At 42.5% G+C, this 11,782-nt stretch overlaps 1 protein-coding gene across 1 annotated transcript; it reads right to left on the reverse strand.

The window, feature by feature from the left end:
- Window positions 1-1,231: 1,231 nt before the first annotated feature.
- Window positions 1,232-8,561, reverse strand: LOC133888882 (recQ-mediated genome instability protein 1). Its single transcript, XM_062329262.1, has 8 exons — window positions 7,840-8,561; window positions 6,900-7,070; window positions 5,497-5,642; window positions 4,960-5,093; window positions 3,003-3,577; window positions 2,662-2,772; window positions 2,450-2,581; window positions 1,232-1,565 (listed from the first exon to the last, which is right to left on the reverse strand). Exons 1-8 carry the CDS (start codon window positions 8,518-8,520, stop codon window positions 1,401-1,403), a joined length of 2,115 nt encoding a protein of 704 aa, XP_062185246.1. The 5' UTR covers window positions 8,521-8,561; the 3' UTR covers window positions 1,232-1,400.
- Between the last annotated feature and the right edge of the window lie 3,221 nt (window positions 8,562-11,782).

The raw sequence follows: 11,782 nt of genomic DNA on the forward strand, positions 1-11,782 counted from the left end.
GGAACCGTCCGCTTGCATCTGGTGCTGGTCCGTCTCTGCCTGCGTGCGTGCTGGTCCGTAGTTGTGTTCGGGTTGCTGTTCGCAGTCGTTGCCTTGCGTTTGGGTAAAAAGTTCCTCGGTCACCTGCTCTAAAAATTGGTACCAATAAGCAGAGATGGTCTAATAGACGGTTCGGTTCGGCACGATATGGATTTATTGAGGCACGGTCTGTTTAGACCCGTTAGCTAAACGGATCATGCTGTGCCGGCTCACGTGCCGCGACTCCAGCACAGGCACGACCTATTTAAGATCGAGTCGTGCTATACCGACCCTCGGCACGGCAGGCCCGATGATTTTTTTTGCCCGTCAACTTGCGAAAAATTAGAAAAAAAATCACAAAAACTTACTTTCACTCAAAATCGAACACCCGACCTTCTACTTGGAAGTCAAACATAATACTATTGCACCGTATATCCTATATGATATTAGATCTAAACAAATTATATAAAATACTAAACAATATGAACAGTTAAACGGGTCGTGCCATACTGACCCATCGTGTCGCAGCTTCAGCCCAGATATGGCCCAAGTTGTCATGTCGTGCCGACCCGCCCTGTTAGCCATCATGCCGTGCCGTACCTGGACCGTACTAATAGTGTTGTGCCTCGAACTAACCTATGTTACACGACACATTTAGACATCTTTACCAATAAGACCGTAGAGGTCTCACACTACCTCAGATGGAGACAAGTGTGCTATGTTACTAGCTGCATGCTGGAAGCCAAAAGGGTTAATAATTGAGTCTTTGATTAGTACATATAACCTTTTTTTATCTATTAGTACATATAACTAGCGTGGAAAGGACGTTACTAGTGTGAAACAAGATGGACATTTGATCATGCTTCGAACATCAGTTGACAGTAGAAAACATGCACGAGGCTTAAGATGTTCACATCGGATCACTGCATAGCAATGGAGAATGGAACGAGCAGTACATACCGGCAAACCGAAAGGCTCAGATCATGCAGATGGCAGACAATAATAAGCGTTAGGGCCGGCACCATGCAATATCTCATGGGAATCGACCGTGCGACCCTTAAAGATTACTGTTATCTTCGATCTGGATCCCTAGTTTGCTTTAGAATTCGCAAACTCTAGACTGACGAAGGAATTCACTATATGATGGCATAATGAGTGATGTGAGTTTGGGCGGATTAAAATGCTCAGAATAAAACATGGGGGCCAACACACAGAAAGGATAACTTTTTGAAGATTTACGTAATAGCAACAGTAGCTTACAGCAAAAGGAAAGAAGCCAAGTCTAAGTACCTACAAAAGGAATGGTGCGGTGCCCATCTGAAGCCTGAAGCTAATTACTGAACATTGCATATGCGTTAGCAATAAAGAATGGCTGCAAATAATCACGGAGTTGTATCCATAATGTCCAAATTTTGCACGCGCGTTTGATAAGAAAATGTTTTCAGCCTTCGAAGCAGAAGCCATGCATCAGAACTTGGACAGCCTTCATTCAACTCGCGTACAATAGGAATAGAGGAGTTTTTGTTGAACTCAATAAGCATCATACCCTAGAAACAAGGGAGTGAAAGCATTATATACCTTTCAAACGCTATAAATTGCAAGTGATTTTTTTTTCAAACAGAAACAGTGTAGATGGTCCCTAGACAACCATAGGAAATATAAACATTATATGTGTGGGGGTCCAAACTCAAAATAAGAGCCTGAATTTCTGATACACTGTTAGCCTACCTACCACAAAAGCTTCAAGTTAAAACTGGCCCACTGGCTAATTGAACTTGCCATTTTGCAAGGGTGTATAAGCACAGCATAAAAAAAAAAAATTCTTGGGCTTCATTTTCATTATATAAAGCCAGCAAACTGGCTTGTACAAGCGAGAGTCAAAAGCCCTGGAAATTCATTCCCCTCAAAACTAGTCTTGCTTTGCTTAAGTCAAAAAATCAGATGCTCCTATTTTACAACTTCGAATTTCTGTTGGCCCACATATCCCCTATGGTAGATCTAGGGATGTAAGTTTTGTTTTTTTGGTTGACCCAATACCCACTCCACCCTATTAAAAATGCCATTCCACATCCACTGTTAGTTCACTTTTCTTACTTAGTTATGGTAAATTTTATTTCTTTATGAACTAGAATGGATAGTTGGGTAGCCATTGGGCACCCACTTGCATCCTTAATTATATCCAGCACATGTTAACCAAAGAGGAATAGACGCAAGTTTAGATGCAATACTATACTAATTTAACACATTTTGGGTCCTGCTGGGTCATTCAGATAAAATGGTAGTTATGTACACTTATACATTACAGACAATGACAATACTCAACTAGTGTGATGATTAACAAGTGCCCCAGTAAGAAAACTAATTTCCCAAGGCAGAAGTACGCTAATGGAAACAGGCATGAGGCATATGAGTTTAAGAACAGGAAACTAACCTCAAATTTCACCAGAACACTCTGGAATCCTTTAAGAATTTCTTTCATAGTACTGGCTGATGTTGAATTTGATTCACCAGAAAGAGCAGATGTGACCTCCCCAGGGGAATGACCAATTATGTTCTTCACAATCTATCAAACAGAACTCAATGTAACATAATATGGTAAGATGGCAAACTAGGATAATTACTAATAGAAACAGATGTACTCACATCACTGTCAACAAAGGCCACCGAGATGTAACTCCCATCATCTATGTAAACATAAAGCTCATACTCGGTACGTCGTTTAAATTGAAAACTTTTGACAGAAGTGATCAAACCCTGTAGAAGTTATGCCATCAATTAACACTTGGCGTCTTCCATAAATTATAGAAATTTCATATACATGTATAGAATCTTCATACGTTTCTTGAATCATCAAAGAAGTACTTTGGTCAAAGTCAAACTGGAAAATGGAACTGATGCAATTTGAAATCCTAATTTGTTGATAAAAAAGCAGAAAGGTACTTAAATTTGCATGTAAACAGAAAGGTATTAAGAAGCAAATGAACCTTGATTTTTCCTTGAATATAGGCTTTTGTATCCTGTTGTATACCCCAGTCTGCAAGCATGCTGATAATGTATGTAAAAGGTTTTTCATTTTCACCACTTAGAATCATGGAATGCTCCTGATTGAACTCGTCATCAAGATTTGAAGACTGTGCAGCCACCACATCATTAGCACCAGTACCACCAATGCCATATGACCCATGTTGGGTATCATAGCTACAAGGGGTAGATGCAGAAGATTTTCTTTCGGTCCTAGCAAAAGCAGTAGCCTGTTCCTGCATGGCGATTTCTTGGACACACTGTATTTGTTCATGGGCATTATTTGCTATAATAGGAGGCTCAACATATTCTTCTCTGATAGTCTGTGTAATTCTCTCAATGCTATGTGTGCGATCATATTGACGGGGAGTATATGCAGAAGTTTCTGTATTGTTCCTGGCAAGAGAAGCAGATGGGTCTTGCATGTTGATTTCTTGGACACGCAGACTTTGCTCTTGGACACTGTTTACTACTACAGGAGGGCTAACATGCCCTTCAACCATAGTTTCTGTAGTTCTACCAACCTGGAAAGCATTAACTGCAAACACAAACATGAAACTGATAAAAAAAGAGAGCGTATACATTCTTAAACTTTATTAAGCAAAGTAGGGCATCCCATAAGAATGGCAAGTTTTGGCACATTCAGGTTAGGAAAGTTTAACCATTTGTGGGCAATGTTTTGTTTGTGGGCAAGGTTAGGAAAGTTAGCCCACTACATTTGAATAAAATGTAGAATCGCAACAGATAGCTAATTCAGTGGCTGGTATCACAGCTTGAGTAAATGAACAGGTATAATTATAAAGAGTCTTTTCACTCATAAAATGAAGATGTTAATTGTTAGATATATATTGCTCTGTGTAATATCCCTAGACTATAAGAGAACCTTTGCATATTGTCATCTGTACATGTGTATATATATTGATCCAGGGCCTCCAGGAAATACAAGTTGCTATTTCTAACATAGTATTAGAGCTAGATTTCTTTAGGGACGCAACAAATCATCCCGAGATCTAGTCCACGTTCGTCAGCTCTAGATCGATCTGCTACGTTAGGATCAAACCGCCACCTCTTGATCCGGTCGGATCCACCTTGACCCAGTCGGATCTGCCTGTCCCCCCACATCTCTGCGCCACCTCCCCTTGTGCCTCTGTGCATCGCCGCTCAGCGTGCACCTGCCCCATCTCACGCAGGACCCAAACCGCCTCCTCTGCCTCTGCTCTGGCTAGATCCGTCAGCCTCTTCCCCATAACAGCGTCGCTCGGCCCCACCCTAGTGCTGTCTAGCCCTACTCGCCTCCACCGCACCGGCTGCCCCGGTGCCTCCTTGCCACGCCTACCTCCGCCCCGTCGGCCGCCACTCGCGCCCTCGCCGCGTCGGCGGACTCTAGTCTCTAGCCGCCCACCCACCCATCCACGCCTACTTCTGTTTGTGCTCTGTAACAGAGCACAATTGAGCCAGCTCCAGGTCAAAGGAAAGAAAATAAAGCAAAAAAAAAAAGTAGCACGCTGCTTCTTTTGCGCTCTCGCCGTCGACCATCGCTTCTCCTTTGCGCCCTCGCCGTCGTTTGACCCTTCTTCATGATGTCGTCGAGTACCGTTTCTATTCCTTGGTGCTCGGTAAACTTTGATGGTGCCAACTACCTATACATGTGTATATATACTAGCTCAGAGCCTCCAGAGAATACAAGTTGCTATTCCTAACAGTAATCACCTTTTTCCTGTAAGCTCGTGTGTGCGCATTCCCAGCATTATTAATTTGTAATTCAATTATACTCTATCTCAGAAAAGAGTGCTATCCCTAAAGCTCGGGTGTGCATTGCTAGGACAATTAATTTGTAATTCAGTTATACCTCTATCTCGAAAAGGGTGCTATTCCTAAAGCTAATATCCAAATGAATTCTATACAGATTCTATATAGTACCTAATCCTGTTGGATGAGAGGGAGTAACTGTTCTTGGCATTGAGATCCCTTGCCCACCACCATTAGTAACATTGATACTACATTGCCAGGCAGCTAGAGCGGCCCTTGAAGACAAAGGCAATCCACCTTGTTTCCTGCAGTATGAAGAGGTGAAAACACGTAGAATATAGAATGTCAATATTGAGTTATGATAGAAAAACCATTGGACCCATAAGGGGGTGCTATGTACAAACTGAATAGCAATAATACTGCATGCTGCTGATTAAATACATATGACCAGTTAGCATTCAGTATAAAACCTTTGAAATTTCTACAACCAAGGCAATAGAGACAAACTGAGAGAAAGGAAGTTTCACTGCACATAAAAGATCCTAAACTGACATGTTTTCATTTCAATTGATCTAATCACGCATGTAATAGGATACTTGCATAAATAAGTGTCGAGTTATTCCTTATAAATCCGTTATGAAGCAATATACCTTGAAATGAAATATCATGTCTGTAAATCTAATAGGTTCAATAATGCGTAATGTATACCTTTTGCCGCGAGGTGGTTTGTTTACTTCAGAAACAAGTCTGTCACGCGCTGCTTCCAATTCGTCAACTACACCCCCAAGAATTTCAATAACCTCAGGAAGTAGCATAAGAAGGCCCCTCCTTATGTGCACATTTCTTATAACAACCTGAGATACATTGAAAAAGAAATGAGCTCTATATACAAAATTAGGAAACGAAAAATATATTCACATTATCATTTAGACTCTTTTATTGTAATACTTGGCTATGTAGATTGATCATTGATATACAAAACACAATAACCATTTCGTTCAAAAAGAGATATCACGGACATTCATTCTTTATGAGAAAAGTTTTTAGAAGATGCGGGAAACCTTATTATCCAAACAACGAATGGACTATAAAAGTATAAATGGCAACGAGTTCCTGAGAAGCCTTGGCAAACTGAGTTACTACTTTTCTTAATTATAATAAGGGGAAATCTTTGATGAAAACTAGCAAATAGGTGCAAACGTGCAAACAGTGAATGTCGTCCGTTCGATCCTCATCCGAATGTTGTAGATCCTACCATTCCAATAGTGAAGGGGTTATTTCGCAATATTTTGTGGCCACACGGGCTTTTTTTGCAAATCAACCCCTCCACTGGTGGGATAGTGAGATTAACCGCAGACTTCGAATGGGATCAAACGGACGACATTCGTTGTTTGCACGTTTGCACCCATTTGCTTGTTTGCGCCAAAGATTTTCCCCATATAATAAAGCCTTAGCAAGCTTTGGCCAACACTGCGACCTCTTTTTTATGCTTTTGATGAAAAAAAAAATTTGAAAATTTTCTACACTGAAAAAGCATCGGAAGGAAACAAAGCAACCACCTAGCAACCTTACAAATCGAATGCAGAGTATGCAGTTCTATTCTCCCACAATTCCAGGTGTGAAGGTTCATGTTGTGATCCACACATAATCATGTAAGTTTATATTTAGAAAGTACCTATGGAAATATATATTGAACAATACAAGACAAAGTAGTTGACAAAAGTTTAACATTGCCTAGCACGGTAACAAGAAATGGGAAGCACAACCGATAGGCCTCTGATAAAGTTTTTGTGTATCACCGCATATAGTGGACTATTAGATATCTGGTTGATACAATAAATACTGAAAGATTGAGCAATGTAATCAACAACTACACAATTACCGGTACAAATTCAATATATCGGCATCACATAACAGTCAAAATGATACCAAAGTAGAAGCACAAAATATATCAAAGTATGTGATAAGTACATCAAAAGGAAGAAACAATCTCTCTATTCCCGACATTCCTTCATCCCATGAAAAGGCATTACTAATAGGCTACGAAAAAGAGCACAAACCCAAAGGCAAGACAACCTTCTCTGGACAGAAGGAACGGGCAAAAAAATGACCTTTAAACCAGCAGGAGCAAGAACTTGCAGGTCTTTAATGGGTCTGTATTCCATTCCAAATACGCGTTGGATGCCATCTGTCATTGACAATTTTAAACATCTTTTAGGTCCCGCGTGTGTGTCACGATATCTTTCCCTCAAAGGAGCTGACATATTGACAATTTCATCAACCTATAAAAAACAAGAGTCGTATAGATAATTCCTCATAGCAGAAAAAGAAAGAACAAAAAAATCTTTACACATCATCCAAATAAAAAAGGCAAAACTGCGAAAAAGTACAATTAGCATAAGATAAAGGTAAAGAAATTTTGAACAGCAAAAGTGTTGATGGACATAGTGGCAAAGTGCTATGTAGGAAATGCATAGTGAAAATCACATTTCGTGAAACGTTGTACATTTAGCAATTTAGCACATGCGGAAAGCTAAAGAACTGGTATAGTCTGGAGTGATCTAGTGGGTGGAACATACCGAGAACTGCCAATGGAAAGTCTCAACAAAATTTTCCATTTTATGTTGCCTACAGTCACCTTCAAGCATTGACGACCTGTAATTTCGCTTATACTTTGCAGCTATTTCTTCACATCAGCTCCAACCCAGATTTTCCAATTTCGACAAGTTATGCATTTGTGGCGCACTTGGTAAGAAGATATACATCCAGTAAACTAGAGATTTAGATCCGAGTTTCACTACCCATTTAGGGTGGATCTTGAACCACAGATCTTTGAAGATTTAACAGCATCAGATCAAAATTGATGGAACATTTTATTTTCTCGAACAATTGCAGGCATTATCATCACCAATCAATGGAAAATATCGACAAACATTTCAAGAATTCTGTAACTAAATCATGCTAGGGGGCACCAAAATAGAACAGGTATCAGCAGCTCAGAAAGTAAAGTATAACCATTGTTTTACCAAATTGCAATAAGCAATGTATCACCTGAAGCACGAAGGGCCCATCAAGCACGGAGGCGTGCATGCCCCCAACGCCCTCTGGGAGCCCGCCGGCCCCGCAGGCGTTCATGTCGGCGAAGAGGAACTGCTCGAAGCACCGCCTTGCCTGCACCTCCGGGCCGCCGAGGCCGTTGAAACCAGGAATCCCCGCAGCGCATGATTCGAGCCACTCGGGCCGCATTCGCAGCCCGAGCCCCCGCAGGAGCTCGTCCACCGGCCGCAGCCGCCCGCTCAGCGCGGATGGCGGCGGGGTCGAGGCCGGAGGCGCGGTTGGCGACGGATTCCGGGCCAGAGATGGAGTCGGGGTTGGGGTCCCGGCCGGAGGTGTTGTCAGGGTTGGGGTCCGGGCCGCCGAAGGAGGGGGAGCGGGAGCGGGAGCGGGAAGAGGCGGTGGGGAGAGCTCGTCGGGGGCGTCAGTAAAGGGGGAGTCCCCGTCGGGGTCCACGATCTCTTCGAACTCGTCGTCGTCGGAGATCACGACGGGAGCGGAGGGCGGCGATAAGCACGGGAACGGGACGGGGAGTGGGCTAGGGTTCCGGGGCGAGGGCCGGCCGACGCTGCCGTCGCCGCCGCTGGCGACGGAGGCGGAGGCGGAGGCGGATGTGGATGTGGCAATGCCCTCGCCGTCCTCGTCGTCGGAGTCGATGATTAGGTTCCGGCGCCTCATTTTCGAAGGAAATTTTTGGCGGCGGTTTGATCGGGGAATGAAGTGAGGGTTTTGGTGGTTTCCCTCCAAAGTTTGGAATTGGGAGAAGAAAGAGGGAGAGGGGGCATTGCAAATGGTGGGTCCCGCTGTCAGTGAGTGGGTATCGATTGGGAATGGGCTGCGGAGTATGGGGAATGGGCTTTGGTTTGGGCTCTCGTACGTAGCGTAGTCGAGTAAAAACCTTGGCTGTGCGAAAAGCCCAAAACGTGAGGAAATGCCAGAATTTTTTTTATTTTTTAATATTTGCAAAATTACACCGATATTAAATTTTGTAATAATAGACCATCATCATCCGTTCATCGAGCGAAAGCTTGCTCTCGCCCTATGAATGGACGGTACCTTGTGTGGCGGAATAAATAAATGGCGGTGTCGTGGGGTCTCAGGTGAGACTTTGCTCTTACTCACTGAACAGTTGAGACATTTCTTGCAGCGACGCCCGATGAGTTTACCCAAAAGGAGTCGCTCACTGTTCGGACCAGATCTTTTAGGTATAAAAAGCAGTTGTGTCGACCCTATCAATGTCAGCACCTCATTTGTTTCCAACCGAACTGAGAGAGAGGGAGGAGAGCCCGAGCAAGGGAGGAGAAATTTGAGGCAAAGCTCTATTCGAGGATGGATGTCATTTTTTATCCGTTTTTTACAAACATGGTAGGATAATCACTGGTGCTAGATTTTGATATAGGTTAGAGATTAGATCTAGCATTTTTTTATAAACCCAGTAGGATAGCTACTAGATGTAGGTTAGAATGTAGATCTAGGTTTAGAATTAGGGTTAGACATGATTTAACAATTAGATCATGTATGTACGCATATTTTAGCAATTAGATGTACTATTTAGACATATATTAGGTTTTAGATATATGATTTAGATATAGTGTAGACATAATGAGGTAGTAGATGTAGGATTTAGAGGTGTTTGATATAGCGACCTGGGGATATTTTGTTGCAATGTAGATGAAATGTTAAGCCATGTTTTTAATGAATATTGTATTATTGTAGATTGTATTGTAGTTTTATGTAATATTTTATGTTCTGTTGGAATAATGTTAGAGCCTTTTGTCGATGGCTGGCAGGTATATCGGATAAGTGACAGTTTAGAATTTTTTATGTGAATAGTGAAATATTATACGGTGCAGAAGGGGTAGTATTGTTGGTATTTGAGTCAATGGACAAGGGTATCTTCAGACTATGCAGACGAGTATCAGACACTTGTATGCCTGATTGATGCGGGGTTTCAAAATAGACCCTAAAATTTAAGAGATGACCATTAGTATTGTGAGCAATTGTATGAGAGATAGTGCGTACTAGGGGTATACTCGCTCAGGGATGATCAAGTCTGGAGGATGAACCTTACAGGATATTATGCAAAGAGGTTGGACACCTATGTCGCTTATGCAATGGAAGAATAAGAAGGAAGTTGGAGAGATGCAGGGTAGGGGTACACGAAGGAGGAGGGTAATGAGGAAGAGAATGATGAGGATAATGGTAATGAGGATGTCGATCCGAATGCTACACATTCATCAAACTATCCAATTAAAACGACCGGTGAAGCAGATGAGGGGGAACAAATCCCTTCTCTAATTGAACAGATGGAGCGAGATAATCTTAAGACTAACAAAGCTCTTGAGTATGACACGTCGGATGATGACGACGATGCTCCTATTCCCGCATATTACAACCATACCAACTTTAATAACCTTATGAGAAATGAGGAGAATCAGGTGTCCTAGGAGTATAAGCAGAATAAGGTGAATGAGGGTGCTAGATATCCTATGAGTTAGGCCATAAAGGATGATATGACTCAATGGGTATATCATTTTAACGACAGTTTTAGATTGTCAAATCAAGCAAGAAGGAATATGATGTCAAGTGCATAGAGGATCATAGATCGTTACCACTAGACTCGTAGCACATCAGAAGAAAAGTTAGAGTAGACCAATCCAGCTTCATGCGCGTCCTTAACCAGCCCCGACCACATGCACCACGTCCTCGACCAGCTCCTACCACGTGCACCACTTCCTAGACCAACTCTGACCATGAGCATTGTGTCCTCGACCAGCTCCGACCACAGGCACTACGTCCTCGACCAACTCTAGCCACGAGCACCACATCCTCGACCAGCTTCGTGACCACATAAAGGAAGTAGTCGATCATGTTGACCACCTCATTAACCAAGAACAGGAAGCCTCAACCACGTCCTCGATCATGATGAGGAAGTAGTCGAACCCGTCCTAGTGTCCTTATCACCAAGCAGCACCACTGCAATCACATCAGTGCCTCTATGGTATCCACACGTACAGGGATGAAACGTCATACGCTAATGTGCTAGCACTGTGCGCTCGACTAGGGTTTCACAGGGAGTTCAAGAAGAGGTGGCAGCTAGAGTTTTGGTGGTCAAATTAAGTCATGCGCCCACGGCGCTTGCCTCCTCTTATATAGAGTATGTTAATGGGCCTTTAATCACATCAAAGCCTATCATGACTCTGAATCCTAATCAACATTCAATCATATTAAATACCATTCGCAGATCCAATCTGCATACGCGGTCGTCTCTAGGGCATATAACCAACAATCTCCCACTTGCACTAGAGTCGATTCATGCGAGTTTTAAATTTCATCGCTTTAAGTGTGTGACCTGTTAGGTTCATATGTAAATGGCCACGATTTAAAAACCCTTTCCGTATTACAAGTCAATAGCGGTACCTAGCAGCATATATTGACTCTTGAGCATACATAAAGATCATATCGGCTGAACCTTGATATACATATACATCAATCTCTTTGCCACACGATACCAGTCAAGCTCAAGGTGAGATACGTGCCACCCTCGTGATAACTCGACCATTCACTTGATCAAGTAGCGGATTCATCGTGATTAAATCTTTAATCATATTGGTATGGCCATGCACTTTTTCAATCCAACTACCTCGAGGGGATCAGAGATATCTCTCCCATTAAGTAGGAGGGGCAAATTCCATCTTGACCGCTTACACCCCATGACATGCTTCATAACATACCCAAAACAACCTTTATAACTACCCAGTTACGGAACAGTGTTTAGAAACCCCCTAAGTGTGTTACTACACATTCTGGGAATCAATAACGCTCTCAGGTCAAAAGGTTCTGCAGGTACACCTTTCAAGACTACAACTGATGGCACTTCGCTTAATATCACAACAGTGTCTCAAGGTGGGTCTGTCTAACACCATATTCGCTAACATGT

The sequence above is a fragment of the Phragmites australis genome, chromosome 13 (genome assembly GCF_958298935.1).
Source record: "Phragmites australis chromosome 13, lpPhrAust1.1, whole genome shotgun sequence".
Taxonomy (NCBI): Eukaryota; Viridiplantae; Streptophyta; class Magnoliopsida; order Poales; family Poaceae; genus Phragmites; species Phragmites australis.

What these genes read in the sequence shown, in the direction of transcription:
- LOC133888882 (XM_062329262.1), bottom strand. Translation starts at nt 8,520, where the DNA reads ATGAGGCGCCGGAACCTAATCATCGACTCCGACGACGAGGACGGCGAG. An exon ending in TTGCTCCTGCTGGTTTAAAG is followed by an intron (nt 5,643 to 6,899) that starts GTCATTTTTTTG and finishes AATGTATCTCAG; the next exon opens with GTTGTTATAAGAAATGTGCA. An exon ending in ATATTCAAGGAAAAATCAAG is followed by an intron (nt 2,773 to 3,002) that starts GTTCATTTGCTT and finishes TAACTTCTACAG; the next exon opens with GGTTTGATCACTTCTGTCAA.